This window comes from Drosophila pseudoobscura, chromosome 2, assembly GCF_009870125.1.
Source record: "Drosophila pseudoobscura strain MV-25-SWS-2005 chromosome 2, UCI_Dpse_MV25, whole genome shotgun sequence".
Classification (NCBI taxonomy): Eukaryota; Metazoa; Arthropoda; class Insecta; order Diptera; family Drosophilidae; genus Drosophila; species Drosophila pseudoobscura.
This window is the reverse complement of record NC_046679.1, coordinates 4,124,225-4,145,880: the sequence shown is the minus strand read 5'-3', so window position 1 is coordinate 4,145,880 and position 21,656 is coordinate 4,124,225. Positions and strand designations below refer to the sequence as shown.

Here is a 21,656-nt window from a genome sequence, read left to right as displayed (position 1 = left end):
ATATTCTAGATAATTTAATTAAGTAATTAAAACCACGCATGCCTTTACACTTCAGGTCAAGCCAGTCAGACCAACTATGGGGAAAGTAAATACGAGAAAATGCGAGAGAAATCTATCCACCTATTTTTGTAGGAGATCTCGAGGCAGCGCAGCGGCAGATCGTCATTTTCGAGTATAAGCGACTTTTTGGTGCTCTACACAGGCCATTCTAGGCATTCTATCGTCGATACGATGTTTAATAGTATGACCATGCCCATCTCACTCGATATTTTCTTTGTTTATGTTTGTTTTCTGTGAAATAAAAATTCCATAATTAAATTAAGCTAAGAACCGATGAATTCAGCGTAGTATGAGGACTTAAAATTAGCTAGTCATATAGAAAATTAATTCTTAATTCGAATAAAGTTATGTATTCAGGGCAGAGGGTTCTATCTAGCTAGTAATATCAAATCGAATATCAAAAACGAGGAATATAGTTTCCAATCCTTGACGGAGACTGATTAACCCATTGTAGACCAAGGGGGTATTTTAATATTCCACCGAAAATAATGAATATTTAATAGATTTAGCGCAGATCAGTTGTAAAATATCGTAGTCATAGTTTTTGTAATTGAAAAAAGGAGGGTAGGGTGGAATGGATCTGCACGAAGAATTTACAACCAGTACCATTTTTCGCCGTTTCCCTCAAGGTGTTCACCTCATTAAATAAAGGGGGCTTAAGTGGGCTAAGCTCGTTTTTATTTACAAAACACGACTTCATCGACGAGACAACAACTATAACAACAATATTCTATTCTTTGACTTGGCAATTTCTAGCTTCACATAGGTCTCAAAAGTTAAGTTATCTCGTAAAATATAAAAATGGCTGCCTCGAGAGCCAGGCGCAACAATGCTGGAAACCGCATAGCCACACTTCTGGACGAGGAAGAGGAGGATGATTTCTACAAAACCACTTACGGTGGATTCCAGGAGGAAGGAGAGGACAAGGAATATGAGTAAGTCTCCCGCCCTTGGCATAAATCCGACCATAGTATCATCTCAAATCCATATTTAAGACAAAAAGACGAAGAGGACGATGTGGTTGATTCAGACTTCAGTATTGATGAGCAGGATGAGCCGGTATCCGACCAAGAAGAGCCGACAGAGAAGAAGCGGAAACGAGGCGGCGTCAATACAAAGGCTTACAAGGTGCGATTCCTCAAATTTCGTACATTTATATTGTTTTGTAACAAGGCTTTCCTTACAGGAGCCGCCACCTGCTGCCAAAAAGGAGACAAAATCCGTACCGGCACTGCATAAAAAGCGCGGTGGAGGCGGTATGGTCAAACGTAGAGTGCGGCCGCGCTTTACTGTCCTCGACTCGGGTCGCAAGTCCATACGCACATCGACGGCTATCAAAACACAGGCCACAAAGAAACGCCTCAAGGAATTGGACGATGCACGGAAGCGCAAGAAAAAGAAGGTTCGCGTTGAGGATTACATGCCCACACAAGAAGAACTCCTGGAGGAGGCAAAAATAACCGAAGAGGAGAACATCCTTTCCCTTGGTATGTCTTTAAATTATTTGCTGAAGCTACAATAATTGAGTATTCATTCGTAATTGCAGAGAAATTCCAGAAAATGGAATTGGAGAAAAAGAAAACACGTCCCACCAAGCGCACTTTTAATGGGGCTACAATACGTTACCATTCGTTGACCATGCCTGTGATGCGGAAGCCCACTCGGGCAACTACCTTGCCGCATGATCCAAACGATCCAGCCTCCAAGTGTGAGCGCACATTCGTCACCATCGAGAACGACTTCAACGACAAGGTGTTCCAATCGATTTGCCGACCCAAGCCTCCGCCCAAACCCACTAGTGGCATTTGTCCCATCACCAGACTGCCAGCACGCTACTTTGATCCGGTCACACAACAGCCATATTACAGCATCCAGGCCTTTAAGATATTGCGCGAGGCCTACTACATGCAACTAGAGACACAGAATGGCAACAGTGATCAGCCGGAGATGGCCAAGTGGATGGAGTGGCGCAAGATGGTAAAGGAGAATCGTGTGAAGACATTGTCTGCGGCTCAGAAAAAGAACGGAGATACATAGAACGGCTACCGTGTTTATTTATTAACATTTTAAGGTAATTCATCATGTACAAAACGGGGCACAAATTGGAAAACAGCGATTCGTCTATAAAACTTAACATCCAACTACCCAACACATATTCATACATATATTATATTATACGAGTACTATTCTATCTCAAATTCGTGCTAATTGTGTCTCTGAAAGTCACGCTAGTCACTAGAGTTCGTAGGCCCGGTCGCCATTCTGTGATTGTTAAATAAGTGTGTCTTCGTCCTGTCCCTCGAACACCATTAAAAGTGAGTGCTGCGATGGGGAGCGGCCCAGAGTTAGACCGCCCAATGAGCCATCCGGCGAGAGCAGACCCGTCTGCAAGCTATTATTGTCCCGGTAGCCGGATGTGGAGGATGTCTGCGACACCGAGTCCCAGGATATCTCACCAATTGCCTTGGGCTGGGCCTGAGGCTGTTGCTCCTCTTGGGACAGCGATGTAACCTTTCAAATTATTTAATGTAAGGTTACAGATTAGGATTAGAGATTTTGGATCGGCTTACGATGCTTGGTGGCTCCATAGGCGTAAGCCGACTGCGCTTTAGCCTGAAGGTCTTGCGACTGGCAGCCTTCGAGCGCTGTAGACGTGAACGTGTATGATCACCCGAGCTATCTTCGGCAGGACTCTCGGGCGACAGCGGGGTGGTCGATGTCTCTCCCGAAGAGTGCCTGAATTCCACAGACGAAACGAAGCGCAGCTTTGGTGGCTGGGCTTTAAATGGCGGCTGCTGAAGCGACTGAGAGTGCGACATGTGCGAGGGCAAAGCAGATGCCATCCCGGAAGTACCATGGCCTGAACCACTGGGCGCTGCGCCAACCAGTGTCGGCGCTGATCCTGCCTCTCCATCCCCGCTCTGACTCTCGCTTGTTGTGGTGTGTGGATCTCGTCCCGTTGAGCTGCTGGACAATGACTCTCGCGGCGGGTGCAGTGTTTGCTGTGACAACGTATCGCTGGGCGTGCAGATGCCGCCGGAGCCGCTGCGTGAGTCGATTGGTACAGCGGAGACATGCGAGTGGGTGGCCTGGCCGGTTGTTGTCCCTGTGAAGATAGATATAAGTGAAGGTCTTTGCTGGGACTTGTGGGCATCTGCCGCACTGGTGGCCGCCGGTGTGTCGCTCTTCTTTTGCTCGGAACTCTCGCGATCTGTGGAGACTGAAACATAAGCGGATGTGTGGAAACTGTCAGCGGCCACCACATAGACTTACCATATCGCTTCTCCTCCAATTCGTCACGCAGGTCGCGCAATTCTCTGGCCAGCTCCAGCAGCAGGGCTCCCTTGGACTTGATGCCGCCTTGTGGTGGTGTTCCGCGCAGACGCTCTCTAATGATGAACTGCATGTGTCGCTCGTGATCGCCAATGGGAGGCTGTGAGATCTGTAACAGATGGGAAGTTACAATCCGTTCAATCTTCAACGTTTAATCCTTACCTTATGCATAATAAATGGCAATAGAACAATGTAGAGTGGCGTGCGGTGGGTGACTACGAACTCCATGAAGCTCCATAGATCGGGGGCAGCTTCGTTTCGTCTGCCTAGATCCCGCATCACCCGTACAATGCGAGGCCACTCGGTAGACAGGCGATTCTCAAAGCAGATGCACACGATGCGCAGGGCCAAAAAGGCCGCTTGATAGAGGGAGCCGGAAATGCGTGCTGGACGCTTGGCATCGCGGCTGCCGGTGAAGGTAAGAGAGCCGGCTCGCAGATCTCCCGTGACTCGATTGATCTGGGACACAGCCTGACCCGTTCGTCCCGCTGGGGGACTCATTGCATTGAGGACGGCGGTGAGCAGGAAGGTTACATCGGTCATCTTCAGCTCGCCAACATCCGAAACGCCGCGTCCCGAACAGACCTTCAGACACAGCGGCATGATCAGATGCATCAGAAATCCCTCGGCCTTTTCCTGCGTGGCAAACTCGGCGCTGCCTCCGCATATTTGGACAAGAGAGAAACAGTCCACGGGGCTGACCACCTGTAGGGCCACCAGACGCACCACGGCCGAGCAGAAAAAGGCCGGCGGATTCTGAGACATGAGCGCTGCCCCTGCACTGGAGACGCCCTCGGGAATGCCAGAGCCGGGCTCATTTACAATCAGATTCTGCACGGTGTTAATCAGAGTCTTCATCTGCTGCCAGTGCAAAACATAGGAATGGCGGATAATCGTCTCGTGAATGCCTTTCAGTAGTCCGGCAGCCGCCTCCCAGTCCGTGTTCCGTCGAATCGATGGTTTCTTCGATATTTTGAGGAACACCTTATCGATGCGCCGTAGTATAGTGACCAGAGCATTGCGCAAGGTATCGTTAGACCATTCCGCCCGAGGCAGCACAGCCTGCATGTAACGTTGGAGCCCACGACAGGCCATCGACTCTGGATCATAGGGTGACACCTTTAGCAGCGAGTGAGCGATGTCTGCGAGACGTATGTGACACTTGGCGTCGAGGACCTCAGTAGGCTTCGTGTCGGCAGGCATCTTCTTTGCCAGCTCTGCCAGACGGGCCGTGGATTTGGTTAGGAAATCCGCCACAACGGAAAGCAGCACATCACGAGGTCGCCGATATTCAGTGCGTATCATTTCGGAATCCTCAGCAGAATCCATCATATTCTTGGTACGAGCATCTGTCACATACTTTGGATGCGACTCCTCCTCAAAGTCAAGACCAGGTGAACAGGGCGGTCCTCGGCTGCAGTTTCGTTGTGAGGATCCCTTGTGCTCGGGACTATTGCGATAGGGTCCATTGTAGCTCTTGGCCAGGCCTTCGCAGTTGTGAACCATGGTGCGAATGGCCACAGCCAATTGCAAGATGATGTCGCGTTCGGACTTGCCCTGAAGTGGAATGTAGCTGGGCGATTGAATCTGTTGCAGATAGCAAGGCAGAATGGCCTCCAGAATGATCTGAAAGAGCAACACAATGCAATGAAGACAGGATTGGGGAGACTGAAGTGAGTACTCACAAGCATTTGATAGCCACGAGTGCTCTCCGCCGAGTAGGAGACGACCATCACACAGAGCGTGATGCAGTCCAATACCGTAACATCGTCATCTTCATCATGATAACAAAAGTCAATCGCTTTCAGGGGCTTGGGCTCCTTGACCAGTTCCGCAATGTTGAGTGGATCTGGTGAAGGATCCTCCAGGCTGAGCAATAAATTGAAAAGGCAGCTAGACTGCACCTTATGCGCCTCTCCGTAGGTGCCATCCTCGTCCGTATCGAGTATGGCGGAAACGGAGCCGAACATTTGCAGAATGAAGGGCTTTCTGTTGAGGAGGTAAAACTGTTTTACAGCGTATTCGATGGTCGTCGTGATTAGTTTATTGGTTTGATGGAGGGAATAAACTTGCAGCAGTGTGGGCATAATCATAAAGTACCCATTCGTGGAGAATATGTTCTTAAAGTTGAAAGCAGCGTTGATGAATGTGGCCATCACATATCGCATTATGCATGAATCCTCGGCGTGGAGGATGGAGGCGCCAGAGAGCACATTGAGGAAGAGCTGTATGTCCGCCGAGTATGCGAAATTACCAGCCATGGCCTCGAACATGCGGGCTATCAGACGAACCCACATAAACTTGTGCAAAACATCCAGGCCGAGCAGCACCTTGCCATACTCGCCGCCGTGGTGCAGATCCAGGTCCACCTCCAGTGCCTTCCGAGGGAAGGAGGGCAGCTTCATTAGCTCCTCGTGCAGGAAGACAACACGTTGCACCACCATGTCCACATTCTTGAGAATGGCCCAAGTCAGATGCACTTTGCCGATCTCAACGAACTTTTTCGACAACTCCTGTTTCTGCAGAGCCAGGAAGGACTCTTCGGGACGCATTAGCATTAGACGAACTTCTGGATACTGCGATCGCTTGAAAAAATACAAGTCCCTTATGTACCAATTAGGATTGAGGATTTTGCCTAGCATACAAGAATGAGAGAAAATTAAAATGAGCTGGAGAACTTCAATTAAATGAAAACTTACTGCTCTTATAATCCACTAGACAGTAATGGCTAGTATTCTTCTCATCAATGGGATAATAGTCCAGGGCCTCCTTCAACAACTGGCAGAACAGTGTGTCCTCTTGTACTGGAAATTGCGAGGGTATATTGTAGTCGTCATCAGCAGGTCCGTGTACCACAATCTTCTTGGCAGCAGGCACATTTGCGGTAAGCAAAATGGAGGCATCGCACTGCTCCTTGCGCAGAATTTGCTTCAAATCCTTGAACATAATGCCGTGGACAGAGTGCACCACCATCCAGAGCACAGACAGGGCTGATCCCACGAGCTCCTGCTTCAGGTCGTTGGACGAGCGTACATAGAACATGATGTATCCAATGATAGAGTTGTAGAGGGCAAAGGCCGCCTGCTGGGGCAAACGTGGCACAAAGCGTATGAGGTGTCGCAGCAGCTTGAACATCTGGTCCTGTCGATCGCGGGTCAGGCGCTCAAACACATAGCGCAGAAAAAGAGCCGATTCCTCGACAAGGCACACCCAAATCACCTGGTAGGCAATCTCGTAGACTGCATTACCATCCGATCCAATGGCAGCATCGTCCAGGCAGCCCACAATCTGCATAACGGACGAGCACAGTACGGAGGGAAAGAGCGAATGGGAGTGATGGAGGTGCGACGACATTCGTGTGCCATCGAGTTCCTCTTGATCCTCATGGTCCTCCAATTTTTCCATGCCAGGTTCGTGTGAGGCTTGCTGACTGATCGGTATCATGGTGATGAGGAAGCTGTGCCTCTCGGCTCGCTGTTTGTCCCGCTGCTGGCGCAGGGCATTCCGTATGGCCTCCGTCTGCTGCATTTTGCGGCTCTTCGTGGCGGTGACCAAGGAGCGCTGTAAAGTAAATCAATTATTTAGTGGCCATAAAGGATTCCCTCCCGTTTCCTACATAGCCCAGTGTTACTGCAGCCTTCTCACTCACATGTCTGTCTTGGTTGAGCGTCACGTCCATATCTTTGGTCTGCTGCACGGGCATCCAGGGGGGATCCACCACCGGCAGGCTTTCGATGCCAATTTTCGGCGACGGCAATGTGAATTCAATGCCGCCCGGTGGCACCTTAAAGGTAACATCGTGTGCGTTATCCTCCATGCGAGGCCACACATGGAAGCGGCACTTCCAGAGCACCAGATAGCGCTGAATGGCGCCAATGCGTATATCCGGATCCCTGTGCTTCAAGGCTCTTTGCATGATATCGAAGGCGAAATTCTGTGCCTTCACGGAGCCCATCAGGAATACGGCAGCACTCGATGTGGCCGTGTCGTGATTGGTCTCCAGCAATAGCTCCCAAGCGGCGGGCATTGCCTCAATCACCATCTCCTCGGTGAGAACAACGGCACCCTTCAGCAGGGTGGCCAGTGGAAAGTGAAACAGGTTGCGTATGTGGACCCGAATAAACTTCAAGATCGGTGGTTCCTCCTGCAACTTTTTTTCCTTCTCCTGGCGGAAAGCCTTCGCCAGTTTTTCCGCCATTTCCAGGTCAGGATCATCGCTGATGCTACAGAAACGAGAATCAAAATGAGGTCTAGACTTGTCTTACAAGATCATTCCATACCGATCCTTGCGGGACAAGCTATCCTTGCGCTTGGACGGTGATGTCTGCGTTGAGCTTTGCTCGGATACTTTGCGCGTGGAGCGGGCCCGCGAGGTGTGCGGCTTGCTGGAGCTAATGACTGTGGGCTCCACCGTAGGATGGTCTGCATCAAAGGTAAAGCCGAATTCTTCTCCATAGACCTGTTAGGGCATTAGGGGAATTCCATTAAAGAAAAGTTCCGTTTGAACACCATCTCTAATCTCACCTTTCTTGTGGCTTTTATTAGTCGTGTGCAGGACCGCATGTGTCGCTTGTAGCAGAACGGATGACAATATCCCTTGTGGGTGCAGTAGTAATTGTAGCTGGACATCATCTCGATGACTGCCTTGAGCCAGGGCATATTTTTTGCCGTATCATCGTTTTCATTGGAGTCCGTTGGCGACTCGGGCTGCTGGTCGTCGCTGAGGATGCCCGGGGACTCCTCACCGCCACTAATCATTCCCTGTTCCGAGGTGTCGCTGCGGTCAGAGAGCGACGAGACCTTGCGTCGGGATTGCGTGTTAACTTCAAAGAGGAATGGTAAGGGGTGTGAATATCTGGAGAATAGTTGTCTATTGGTTATACTAACAGTCTGTTTCTATTTCCTTGCTGTCCTTTGTGTTGCGACGCAGCTTCAGGGAGCGACGCTTGAAGGATCCGCCCGTGGTCGTTGCCGTGCCTCGGCGCAGCAAAAACGGACGCACGGCAGACGCAGCAGCAGGGCGTCGAGGTGCTGGTGGAAAGGATAACTTAGAAGGGGAACGTAGGGGTTCATTTTGATTTGATTACCTTCTTCTCCCTCCTTGGTTAAGGTGGTGTTGCTGCTGTTCTCCGACTCGTTGTCTGGCTCGTGGAGCACAAACGAAATCTTCCGTTCCGATTGACCGGCGCCATCGTTTCCCGCTGCGATGGACTGCAGGCTCTGGGCCGAAGTCTGCGAGTGACCCATGGAGCTTAGGGCCATGGACCAGCGACGATTCGCCTCGCGGTAGACCTTCTCCCAAGGTGCTGGCTTGTCCCGATGTATCAGCTTCGATGTCTTCGGCAGCATTATGTAAGTGTCCCGCAGAAAGGCCGTAATCTCGAAGAGCAGTACGCAAGCAATCAGTTTCAGCGAATGCGGACAGTCATTTCCGTGCGGATTCACGGATGTCTCATCAAGGAAGTCCTCCTCTTCGTCCTGCTGCAGCAGCTCCCTCTGTTTCTCGGGATCGGTCAGGCTGGCATTAACCGCCTCGTACTGCAGTCGCTCGGTGAAGAGTATTTCCTCTAGACGAGCGCCCACCATCTCCGCCCATTGGTGAAACATTTTGCCAGCGGCCCGCTGCAGGATGTGGGTACGCCGGGCACTGGTCTGGCTTACTTGCTGCTTCAGCTGATTGACATTGATGTTGGCCCCCGACGCCCGATAGCTGCCAACGTTCTGCTTCATCCAGGCGGGCCATTGACCCTTGTTGCACAGATGCACAAAGTGCGCGCATTCCAGCAAGAAAGTGGCGCGCGAGACCAAAGGAGCTTGAGGCTAATATGGAAACAAAGTTTTAATATCAGTTTGGGGAGTCGTCAGGATTGAGTGTGCCAGGTCTTACCAAATCCAGGACGGCAGCCACCAGCTGGGGATCGGGAAACGAGCCGGGTGCACATGTCTCTAGGAGGAAGGAGAGCCGCAGCATGCCCACTCGCACTGGCTCAGTGGGCACCAGCTTCCGTTCCTTGAGAATGACCACCTCGGACTCGCGGGGTCCGTCGCACATATCCGAGGAGCTGCGCCGACTGAAGTCCGCTGTCTCTTCGATGCCACCCACCTTCTTCTTGCCCTTTACAATGCCGCCGAAACGGTTCAGCCGCCTCTCGACGCGTCGCTTGGCGCGCTGTATGGAACGGCCAATGCCATCGCTAGACCGTCCCCGCTGTATCTTCAGCGAGGCGTGCCTCATAAATGTGGAGGATATCTCTGGATTCAGTGAGCCAATCTCCAGATCAATGGACGATGCCTCCTTGGGCGTGCCGCGAAACCAGCGCACCAAGCCGCTGAGCCGTCCCAGCGAATTGCGTTCCGAGCTGGACGTGGAATCGGAGAGCAGCGCACGCTCACTGTGTCGTGGCGTCAGCGTCGGTCGCACCCCGGTGGTGCGACGCCGGAAGTTGCTCAACGGCGATTGGCTGGTCTTGTAGTGCTCTTCGCAGGTCTCCGTCTCCAGCAGGCTCTGCAATGACAATTCGGGGGATTAGTCATAAATACCAGCGCCTTGGCCATCACTCACTACCGCGCAGGCCGATGAAGTGCTCCGTTTCTTCAGCAGTAAACGGCGCTGGGAGCGATTGTCATCGTTCTGGATGCTGTGCGTCACATTCGACTGTGGAATGTGTCTGAAAAGAAGGTGGATTACAGAATCGAACATGCTTTATAGATTTATGAATACGGATCTCACCTTATCACACGAGTGGTCTGGGCCGTCGGTCCCTTTTTGTGGGGACGCGGTGTGACGGCAAGTATACCGCTAAGGGCCACCATACGGAATGGTCCACCATGAGCCCCCTTCACGTAGGTGACGAACTGCCGGATGTCGCCATATAGGGCGATATTCTCTGGCGATTTCAGATCTTTGCTTGCCTCCACAAAGCGGCTGACCAGCGGCTTGAAGACAGCGCCAACGACTTGGGACTCGGCGCCGCTGTTCATGCCACCACTAAAATTTGTCGAATAGCCGCCCTGACCTGGTACGCCGCCAAGATCGGTGTTAACATTTTTATATCCACTCTGACGTTTATGAGCTATTTGCATCATTTCATACATACACATATATACAACGTACGAGTATTGGTGGTGACAGTAAGGAGGAGTAAGGAAGGAAGGACAACTCAAAAGCATTAGCAAAGTCGTGGCATGCAAGAAGAGGAAACAGCGGGGCAAAAGGGGCAAGATACAAGCCAGTCCAAGAGCAAACCAAACAAAGGATAGAAATATATGGGAGATAACAGGAGGCAGGAGGCAGCCCAACACAAAATGTCCAATGGAACTCAGGAGACTTGTACGATTTTAGAGTTTTGGATAGGGGTTTTTGGGTGCGCCTACATTGGATGCAAATCCAAGCCAGCCCCGCATTTGCAGTTTTGCTAAGAAATTCGGCTAGCTAATGGTTAAAAACGCGGGACACTCACTTAATGGCGACAACAGGGAGCTGGGATCCACACAGAAGGCCAGGAAGGCATGGAAGTAGTCAATCAGCTCTGGGAGTGGCGATGTCTTGACCATCTCCTGCATGTATCGCTTGGTGCGCTGTCCGGCCTGGCGCAGCATTCGTGACAGGATCTTCTGGCACTGATTGCGCAGAAAGTCAGCCGGAGGACCGCGAACACCTAATGGATTAAATTAATGTGAGGATATAGAAAATATATCTGGAACTACTCACCGTCATTGCAACCATGTGGACAGCCAAGCACCTGGAGAGCTCGTCGTGTGATGCTCATGGATATCTCATGAGCATGCTCTCCCAGCTTCAGGACCCCCATCTCGATGAGAAGTTCGCAGATGTTCAGGCCCGCTTCCAGGACGCGGAGAGAGCAGACCAAGGCCGGATCGCGCTTAAACACATTGCTTATGGCCAGCAAGATTATCTCGTAGTCAATGCCGCCATCCCGCGTTATGTAAAAGGAGGAGCCGGGTGCCTCGGACTCATCTACGCCCGTATAATCGATGTGCGAGTCTGTGTGGGAGCGCAGCATTTGGCCACGATAACGGGTAGTGGAGCTACCAGCGCCACCACTCCCATTGCCCCCGCCATTTCCACCCATGCCACCGATGCTGCCACCATTGCTCAACGCATCCAGCTGGGAATCAATGGAACCCTGTCGATATAAAGACATTAGATTGTATAAAAGAGATAAATGTCCTTTGGATATTTACCTGTCGCTTGATGTAGTCCGGCGACGGTGTCGGAGTGTGTTCTGTCACCGTAATGATGGGATTCCTTGGATAGAATGCCGTGGAGCGTGGACATGCCACCTGCGAAGGTCTTGGGGCCTTGGGTGGCTCTACGTATCTGTAAAATCTTGCATTTTGTAGCAGACGTGCGAGAAATTGTGTGTGTGGCATTAGTCAAACCAAAGTGCGGCAAGCTTAAGGGTAAAAAAAGGTAGGAAAAGCTGGGGGTTGGGGGTTCGGGTGGTGGTGAGAAAGAGGCAGGCAAAGACAGGTGCCAGAGGTAAGCAGGCATAAAAGGCATACATTTGAAAGTTGCGGAAAGGGTGATATAGGTGTTGAAGCACTTGGATAGATACAAATGTGTACACAGATTGTGAGATCGGAGGAGGTTAAGCATTATCTGTTTAGTGGACGAAAACTCACCCGCTATCAAGCAGACAGCTGGTTGATCATAAGAGAAAGTTGTAGTACATAAGGTATAGAATATATAGTAGCATTAGCTTAAGAACACAGAACAAGTCTCTGAAGATTATGAGAAATTGTTGAGAATCTATTGTGGTGGAGTGTGGGAGTGTTTTTTTGTGTTCTGGTGTTCTGGTGTCATAGGCCTGTTCCAAGAGTCGTTTATGTTTTTGAGGTGGGCATACAGAGGGAGGGGGTTCGTGTAGTTACCTGAGACTTGGCATGGATTTTCCTTTGATCAGGTTACTGGCTGGTTCGCGACTGATCATGGATGCAGAGCGTGATAGTTTCTTCTCCCCCGTGTCCAGGCTGCGATGGTACTCCTAAGGGGATTGAATGAAAGCGTAACCGTTAAGGGAGTATATAAGAAAATGTGATAATAAGCACGGTATGAGTAAAACAGACAACTCTCAATAAAGCCAAACAAACAGCAGTGACATTGGGGGCATATTCATACGATTATTGAGGTTATGTATGGGTGGGTTTTAGGCGTGGGTGGCCAGGCAGGAAAACACTTATTGTGAGAACAGTAACAGCAAACAAAACATCAGGTTTGGCTTGGGCTTACTGCTTGTTGCAGTTGCAGTGGTGTCTTGCCATTGGCAGAGTTTGTATCGAGCCCTACTTTTTCCAAGTTCTTCTCCGATTTCGAAAACATTTTCGTCTCGACAAAGGTCCGCAGATCGGACATCTTGACGCGCTTCTTTTTCTCGCTTCCGCGACGCTCTGAGCTGCTGGGTGCAGTGGGGGGTTCTTCTGCAAAGGAGGAATATTTATGACTATCGACCAGAGTTAATCTTCAAAATGTGCTTACCAACAACAGCTGTCACTGTCGGCGATGGTTCTGGTATTTCGATGTAGTCCTTGACCACAGAGCTGCCGGGACTGTCGCGACTGTTGCTGCCGGGACCCTGATACAGCGATATCTCGATTTGTGGTATGGGCAAGGAATTGGAACGCTTCCGGGGCTGATTCAAGGTAATGGCCGCCTCCTCACCAATATCACTGAGACTGCCATGAAAAAAGTGAGAAACATATGTCTATATATGTATATCAAGAGGAACGTTTGGATATTCTTACCGATTATATAGATATTGCAGGCTCCAGAAGATGCCCTCCTCTTGCCAGTGCGAGATGAAGAGGCAACGCAGCACTGCCACATCGAGGAATGTGGCTGCCGAAACATCTGCCTTAACACTTTCGGACTTATCCGAGTCCGTCTCCTTCTCGATGGAGGCACTGCGCTTCTCCTTCATCGATGCCCCGCGCATCAGCTCCTGCTGATCAAACTCGAATTTTGTGGAGGGAATTTTGTCCTTGTCGCGCGAGTTCATGGACTGTCGACTGCCTCGACGACTCTGCGATTGCTGCTGTTGCAGAAGACTGGCATCGGCCTGGAATAAAGAATATATAGCTTATGTAAGGATAAGGTATTGACTAGTTTCCTTACCGTAAAAAATGAATTATCCATGAGTTGCGGCGCTGATGGCAGCCTAAATATTACGACACGTTCGTCTTCCACGCTGGAGGCCTCTTCTGGAATGGTCTCGGGGAAAGCAAATTCCTTTGGAGAAGATACCCAGGAGCCCTAGATGAGAGTAGAATGCATTAGTGGATCGTCCTGCCATATATTCCCCACCGATCTTACCTCCTCGTCCTGCCTTCCATAGTCAGAGATGCCGCTCTGTGGTGAGTCGGCTTTGGGGGACATTGCATCGGCACTCAGGGAGTGCTTTCGTGTGGGAAACACATCGGTGGATCCTTTGGGAGTTGGCGCACAGAGCAGATTGCGGGCCTTGGGCTTTACCGGAGCCGTAAAGCACGGAGCTCCCGGTGCGCGATTATCCCACATGCCTTGCCACAGCTTTATGCCGTTCTCCAGGCGAAAGTTTTGGAAATCCGATTCCTTGAGGTGGCTTATGATTGGTGCAAACAGATACACAAAGAGCTGAAAGGGAAAGGGAAAATTATGGAAATTAGACGGTGTTTGGCATTAGTACTTGGCATTGCACTTACTGCAATCGTTGGCACTGAAAATAGGTACTGCTCTATGGGCTTCGACTTAGGCTCCGCCGGCGTCTCGCCCAGACCGAGCTCCTCGCCGCCCTCGTCGTCGGCACACTCCTCAGCCGCATAGAGCAGGATCCACTGCATCGTGTATAGCAGTTTGGTCTCCACAGGCCCAATGGCCTGCATATCCTTCACCCGATTGTAGAGCAGGGCGGCGCAAGCGTGCATTACATGTGGCAGGGCGCCCTGCAGCAGACGCCAGCGTGGAATGGCACCCAGGGCCTTAGTAAGGGGCGGCGAGAGACCAAACTGTATGTTTTGCACGAGCACTTTCTCAAAGGACTGAAATGGACATGTTGATCATTAATTTAACACGTCAGACTGATAAGTATTCTCTGCCACCTACCTTGCAGGCTTCCTTCGACTCCTTAGCATCGAGAGGTTGGGCGGCGGGTGAGAAAAGATTCATTATGAGGTAAGACTGGCAATACATGTTAGGGTTATGCCAAGACTATCTAAAGTATAGCAAAATAATGGCTTTCAAACACAAACATAAATCTTAATCATAGGCACAAGAAACGCACAACATCTACAATTGAAAGCAAAAGAAAAATGAGGGGCTAGTCAACTCAATGTACAGAGAACTGGGTGGAGATTTCTTCCCTAATTCATCTGTAGATTGGGCTAACAAGGACTAGAGTTAGATAAGGCGTTGTATGTCTGGCAGAGACATTTATAACTTACATGGTGTCCCGGTGCATGTTGACAAAACTACATTCAGATTCAGACAAATTGCGAAAGATTTTACAATGTTAATTTGTACAGTTTGTTGTTAATGTTATAGTGGTTTGTCGTTTGTTTTTTTGTGGGGAAAGGCACATAGTAAACATATATTATAGATTAACATACATACATACAACACAGGAAATGTTTCTTTGGACAGCCTATAAAGCGTTGGGTTTTTCGGTCCCCTCAGAAACATTCCCTGTCTGTTAGTACGAGTATATATTGAAGATAGGACTGTTCTTGTTGATGTTGTTTGGTTTGTGGAAGAAGGTGGTCGTGTTAGTATCATAGTTATAAGAAAGTATATCATATCGAATGCAGGAAAGAATAAGAATACATCAAACATCAATGTCAAGTTTTTTGGTTTATCAATTTTGTCCTTGAATTTAGCTGAGAAAATCAAAAACGAGAGAACATCGAATAAGGTACATATTTTCTGGTCTCGAATTGTTAATGCCAATTGGGTTTTTTGGATTATGTTACACAGTCCATCATCCTTACAACAAACACGCATAGCGAATTTACAGCACAGTTTTCAGAATAACTTTATGGGGCACACCGCACGCACACCCTCGGTGTGCCTGCCCTTCGTCGATCATGTGGCTCTCTCTCCGAATTGGACTTTGACCTTGCCATTCGCTGGGCACACCACACATCGGACACTCACCAGGCAGGTAGATTCGTGCAGTTTTCCGAGCTTTGGCCGGATGAATGGGGCTATTTGGCGCCACAGGAATGTCTGGACGGACACCGGCAAGCCCAGGTCCTGCAGGCCATCGTCCTGGTCAAAGTCAAAGTCATCGTTATTGTTGTTCGCCGCATGACTGTTGTTGTTCGTCTGCAGGTTGTTGTTGTTGGTTGTGGCTGTTGCCGTTGCGCCGGCATTGGTGGTCACCATGGTGGCCCGGCTGGAATGGCACAAGCACAAGGACATACACAAATCAATTGGCATGCAACAGCTGCGCCGCTGATGGCGACTCATTCATGAAAATGTGGCATTAGCATGCCAGCAGCAGGGGCAACGCAACAGGTATTTGCGTGCGCAGGCTCGTCTGGTGCTGTTGCTGTTGCTGCCCCCACAGGCTACGAGTAGGTCAGTGCCACATCCCCATCTACCCGCAACCCAACCCTCCAACCTCCTCTCCCAATCTCTTGAGCCGCACAGAGATTTCGGCCCTTCGCCAGCTGGTCCTGGGACGCTGCGCAGAACGCAGACTCCGCCGCAGCAGCGAGAACGAGGCGACTGGGTTATAGATACAGAATTGGGTTTTTGGTATACATGCTAATTTGGGGCAAAAATTTTCACAGACTTATATAACGCTTGAGATGTTGGGTGAAAATTGTGGATTTTCCCATTTTAATTGATGCTCAAAGGGCAATTGTTTAGCACTTGGCACACACTCAAATCAAACGATGTCTTTTATGCCAACATTTGGCTTGATTGGGGCCGCACCCACGTTAGAACCGCAACAAAGGGCTTGGCCTTTGGACGTTTACTAATTGCAAACGGTTTTTATGGATAGCTTCCGAGCACCGGTGTTTATCCAGCACTTTTCTTACTTTTGATTTCAATTTGTGTGTAGTTTTCCCCTACTTTTCCTCTGCATTTATAGTTTTCAGAGTTTTTCCATGTACCTTACCTTGATTTACGCGTGGCCAGTTTCGATAACGTTTACGGCTGGAGCGTTCGGATGCAACTGAGACGAGCGTCGTTAACTGACGAGGACTCTGGTCTCTGGGCCGTGCTCCCCGTCGTTGTTATCCTCGTATCCGTCGTTGCCAGTGCCGACAGCAGCAGCAGCAGCAGAAGAAGAGGCAGCAGTGCGTATACAGGATATTCCCATACATACAGAACCACCACCCGCGCTTCATGCTATGGGAATTCCGAAAAGGGCTGCCCCCACATAGAGGGTGTCTTTGCAGGGGCTGCCATTTATGGGAATCCGCTCCTTGACTGCATCACCCTGTTCGTTTGGCACACTTGTCGATGATAACAAACGTCTGGGGGTGGATATTGCGTATACGTCGTAACGTCCGACCAGACACATTTATGTCGATTTATGTACGGGTATCATTAAATGGCAGTGCCATTGTGTTGCCATCGACAGGCTTCGAGGGTGCGTCAGTCGATATCGATGTTGTACTTAAGCGGCAGTTGAAGTGCTGGTCGAAATGAGATAAAGAAAAATACAGTCGAAAAGGGACACATAAAAGGCAAAGAAAAGATAGTTTCTTTCTATGGGTTGTCCTGGTCGGCTCATACCTAAAATGAATACTATAGGAGGCAAAAATAGGAGGAATCTTTACTTTAATGGCCACCTTTAATTCCAAACATCCCCAGTGGGATGGGATGGATGATTTATCAATGAATGCGCACTTTCATATGCGCAGGAATGCCCTCAGCCATCGGCTGATGATAACAGCTGTTTGATTAGGGACTACACTCTGGACCAAATTTGAGTGCAGCAATTACCCCCAAAAGGCAACAGGTGGCTGGCTCCAAGGAGTAAAAACACAAACAAAGCCAGGGAGGCTGCGCGGCCAAAAGCCGAGCCGAAGCATCAATAGAAAGAGAGGCAGGAAACCAGACAAACAAATAGAGAGAGAGAGAGTGAATGGTGGGAGATGGCCAAAAGTTGGCCAACAGCTGAGCCCCAGAACTGGGTCAAAGAAGGGCCCGCCTCGAAAGCAAAGGGATTGAATGTCAAGGACAAGGACAAGGACTGCGACGATGACGAGTCATGTCATGCCAATGGCCCGTAGTATATAGTGTTAATTGTTTTTCCTTGCCAGATTTTGAGCCTTTTTAGGTGCCTTTTTACCCTTTGGACCAGGCTGGGACTGGGGTTCTACTACGACTATGTGCCCCGTTTTGCGAGTATGTACCCACGCAAACAATTCCGAACGAATACGGGTATTTGTTGCTGTACATTTTTGCTCTGAATACATTTTGTGTATCTGTGTCATAGTTTATATAAATAGCACGCATTAAACTGTTGCAGAGACGCTGGGACGGCCTGCCTGCCGACTGCCTCAGTGAGGGGGCCAGTAAGGCAAGGCGCCTTCTATGTAGATGAGAGTCCCAGCACTAGCCCCAGCCCCAGCCCCAACGAACGAGAACGAGTGGGAGCGAGAGAGGTGGTATATTGGGAACATTTTGGAAAATGTATAAATATTGAAAAGACTTTCAGGTGTTGCGACCGACAGAACCAGAAGAAATCGGCCATTTAACACCCCCGACAGACTGACAAAACATTTTCTAATGATAACACGCAAGAAAGACCTGAGAAATAAGTTTCGGGGTTTGCGCCAAAAAGACGATCAGGGTCGATGAGTGTATAAATATATACATACATATGTGTAGGTTTCTCCTCCCGTCCGCCTCTCCTCCCTCACACCCCCGTCCGCCCGGATGCTCTTCCACTAATCTATTGCGCAGTGTATCCCTACAACGAATCGAATCGAATCGTACATATGTTGCCCAAAATATTATCTGCAAAATCATCTGTAACATCGAATGATATTCAACACTATCCGGCTGGGAATGCCACTACCGATTATTATTTTGCCTTCACGAGCGAAACAACAACTAAAATTCACCGAAAAAAACAACACAAATTCTTAAAAATAGCCTGTTTATAGAGAGCACAACAAACAGCTCCATGGGAGAGCCCCGACATATACATATATCTACATATAGTGGTCGCTGCTGGGAGAGTGAAAGAGCATTGGCGAGGGCATTAGAAAAAGTTCTCAAGATGAAAGTAAATTCTTGCCATCCCATCCTACATAGCCACATATCCACACATCCACGCAGACGTGCACATAGATAGGTCTTCCCATGTGGCATGGGTATGTGTGCGCAGGAGAACAGAATTTCGTCATTTTGTTTCGCTGTGCTGTGCTGTGCTGTGCCTATGCTTGTATCTATGTATCTATGTATGGGTGCATATCTATGTGTGCGTATGCTGCTTGGCTATCACCTCAGAATTACCTTGCCGTACTGCCGCTGACGAATAACGTTCAGTCGAGACCGAGCTCATCCGCGATACAGTTGCTTTTCGCATCCAACAGACAAAATGGTGAGTGCATATACCAGCCAGAGACTCTGCACATATTAGAGATACATCTAGGCAGAAGATAGAATATTGAATGGAATTATCCCAGAACCAACTAATGCAAAACTCTCGCAATTTGTATCCTCCTCAACTCCATTGACAGGCTGATGTTCCCAAGCGTGAAATTGAAAGTAAGTTGAACCGCACAGAAAAAGGATTATCTTTAACCTCAAACCACAATCGATCAAAAAATAAACCAAAAAGTTACTATAAAAATTAAATCATACGGGAATCGGCACTCACAGAAAGGATTAAAACGCCATATAAAATGTAATATTCAGCAATCACTCGGAAAAAACTCCTGTGATCAATCTACCTATCACAAATTGATTGCATAATGTGCGCGTGTGAGATCGGGGATACACATAATATAGAGACAACCAACAACAAAAAGTACACAATAAAAATCAGTGAACATATTTCGTAATCACTTGGAATATCACATATACGAGCCTATGTACATATGTATACGTATACATAACGTGTTGCGGAAAATTTTCATTCAGGAATTTCTATATGCATCAATTGTGCTATTTTCATCACCGTCGAAATCGCCATCGCCCCGATTGACGGCACTTGAACGATGAACAGAGAAGACAGCAATCGGAACAACAGAATGTTGCCAACAGCGAAAAAACCCCAAAATCGGATCGGGAAAATCTAGTGCAAAGTTATGTTTTAAAAGAAAATACAATGGAAAATCGTGTGCGTGTGTGTGTGTGTCTGTTCGAAGTCCCAAAGGCGTATAGCACTGCTGCTCGTTTAGAGATCTAATTTTGGCTAAGTTATTTCTCGAGATTTATTTTCGTTCAAAACGCACGAAGAGAAAAAGAGAGAAATAGAGGAGAAAAATATGTAGCTGTGTGTGCATACATATGCAACCATGCATATATACATAGACGATGGCGAAGGCGTTCGTTCGGTTCGGGTGTCGGATTACGTATACGTAGTGTGTTCTTCGTGTTGGCAATGCTCCCAGAAACACTCACACATGCACACACATTCACTGGCACGCACATATAGGCAGTAACTAATGCTCTCGGCCATGTCAAAGATTTTCATGATGACCAAAAATGTGCGTACCAGAAATTTCAGGGTTACCACATAGTCGACCCCATTAGCGAGAAATGTCGACGCCTTCTCAGCCCTAAAATATTTTAAAATAAATAAATAAATAAATAATCAACTAAATAATAATAATAACAATTTCCATTTGATGCGATTTGGGTTTGCCTTCGATGTTGATGATGATGTGTGCTAATAAAATGTATGTCTTGTGCAGATGTCGAATTCGTGTTCGAAGTCATGGGTTCCGCCGGCGAGGGCATTGATGCCGTCGATCTAGGCGATGCTCTGCGTGCCCTGAACTTGAACCCCACCTTGGCTCTGATCGAGAAAATGGGTGGCACCAAGAAGCGCAACGAGAAGAAGATCAAGATGGACGAATTCCTGCCCATTTACTCACAGGTCAAGAAGGAGAAGGAGCAGGGCTGCTACGAGGACTTCATTGAGTGCTTGAAGCTCTACGACAAGGAGGAGAACGGCACCATGATGCTCGCTGAGCTGCAGCACGCCCTGCTGGCGCTTGGTGAGTACCTGCTAAAACGCAAACCCACAAAAGACACCCACTTATTTCCACTTTACTTGCGACCGTTAGGTGAGAGCTTGGATGACGAGCAGGTTGAGACTCTGTTCGCTGACTGCATGGATCCCGAGGACGATGAGGGATTGATCCCCTACTCTCGTAAGTATTTGTGTAGCAGTCCCCTCTGGCCGAGGCCCCACGCCCAAGGTCAATGTGTTACTCTTTGTTAACGTGAATCGTAAATGTTATTTGTATTTTCCACATGCAATTCGTTTTCTCTGCGCACAAACCACTCACTCTCCCAACCACACTGCACTATGCACAATGCACAATGCACCATTATGAAACCACCTGAATCCCGACAAATGTGTTCTCTGTATGCGTGTCCATGTTTCCATTTCCACAACCAAAACCAATTCCCGAATGGCATCCGTGTTTGCGTGTCCTGTATCCCGTGTTTCCCGTGAATCGTCGATCCGATACGCACAGAGTTCATCCAGCGCCTGATGAGCGATCCCGTCGTCTTCGACTAAACAGTAAGTACTGAATGTATTGTATTGATGTCTGTCCACCCGATGTCTGATGATGTCTTGATGTCTGGACGTGCACATGCAATCGATAATGTTGATGATCGCCTGCTAATCCACTATCTTCTCTGCCCCTCTACTCCACAGCATTCCTCGCCAGAATGTGTGAAAGACCAGATATGTTGAAGTGAATATGAAATGAATGAAATGAGTTGTTGAGACCGACATCCAATCAACAACAACTGAAACAACACCAACAGATTTATAGCAACAACCATTCTCCATAGATGTTATATTCATCGCTAACTCTCTCTATCTCTCTCTCGTATATTATTTTAATTAAATTTTACTTCTGCTACTACAACTGCAATTGAACTTCAAGATAATATTATTTTTTAAAAAATAAAAAAAATTTAAATTATAAAATAACGAAAAAAAACTGAAAAAAATATTAAGTTTCTGTGCACATTATTTTGTTATTCACTTTGTTGCTTTTACAAGCCCAAAACAATAGTTAATTATTATTCTTTATGAGACGCAAATAAACCAAAT

General features: G+C 48.5%; 3 protein-coding genes across 17 annotated transcripts; 2 read left to right on the top strand and 1 right to left on the bottom strand.

Moving 5' to 3' along the window:
- The first annotated feature begins 717 nt into the window (after positions 1-717).
- On the top strand, positions 718-2,215 carry YL-1 (Vacuolar protein sorting-associated protein YL-1). The gene is made up of 4 exons (XM_002137021.4): positions 718-995; positions 1,056-1,188; positions 1,247-1,547; positions 1,607-2,215. The coding sequence occupies exons 1-4, from the start codon at positions 862-864 to the stop codon at positions 2,095-2,097; spliced, it is 1,059 nt and encodes a 352-aa protein (XP_002137057.2). The 5' UTR covers positions 718-861; the 3' UTR covers positions 2,098-2,215.
- unc80 (unc80, NALCN channel complex subunit) lies at positions 2,091-17,019 on the bottom strand. Of its 14 annotated transcripts, none has more exons than XM_015183096.2 (30): positions 16,515-17,018; positions 15,542-15,782; positions 14,833-14,859; positions 14,495-14,515; positions 14,095-14,430; positions 13,727-14,026; positions 13,529-13,666; positions 13,159-13,472; positions 12,893-13,089; positions 12,647-12,834; positions 12,289-12,401; positions 12,040-12,057; positions 11,599-11,743; positions 11,105-11,540; positions 10,854-11,051; positions 10,124-10,466; positions 9,956-10,061; positions 9,281-9,898; positions 8,481-9,213; positions 8,281-8,424; positions 7,918-8,216; positions 7,674-7,852; positions 7,043-7,616; positions 6,093-6,954; positions 5,079-6,028; positions 3,556-5,019; positions 3,334-3,502; positions 3,224-3,280; positions 2,631-3,166; positions 2,091-2,571 (listed from the first exon to the last, which is right to left on the bottom strand). In XM_015183096.2, exons 2-30 carry the CDS (start codon positions 15,770-15,772, stop codon positions 2,332-2,334), a joined length of 9,936 nt encoding a protein of 3,311 aa, XP_015038582.2. In that variant the 5' UTR covers positions 15,773-15,782; positions 16,515-17,018; the 3' UTR covers positions 2,091-2,331. The 14 variants fall into 14 exon arrangements, with proteins under 14 accessions (XP_015038582.2, XP_015038575.2, XP_033235345.1 ...); XM_015183089.2 differs by having other exon boundaries at positions 3,224-3,271; XM_033379454.1 differs by lacking the exon at positions 12,040-12,057 and having other exon boundaries at positions 3,224-3,271; positions 11,599-11,734; positions 12,704-12,834; positions 16,515-17,019.
- Positions 17,020-18,846: 1,827 nt separating this feature from the next.
- Mlc1 (Myosin light chain alkali) lies at positions 18,847-21,479 on the top strand. Of its 2 annotated transcripts, XM_001357857.4 has the most exons (6): positions 18,847-18,956; positions 19,096-19,123; positions 20,275-20,580; positions 20,650-20,736; positions 21,067-21,113; positions 21,252-21,475. In XM_001357857.4, the coding sequence occupies exons 1-5, from the start codon at positions 18,954-18,956 to the stop codon at positions 21,108-21,110; spliced, it is 468 nt and encodes a 155-aa protein (XP_001357894.2). In that variant the 5' UTR covers positions 18,847-18,953; the 3' UTR covers positions 21,111-21,113; positions 21,252-21,475. The 2 variants fall into 2 exon arrangements, with proteins under 2 accessions (XP_001357894.2, XP_003736281.1); XM_003736233.3 differs by lacking the exon at positions 21,067-21,113 and having other exon boundaries at positions 21,252-21,479.
- Positions 21,480-21,656: the final 177 nt, after the last annotated feature.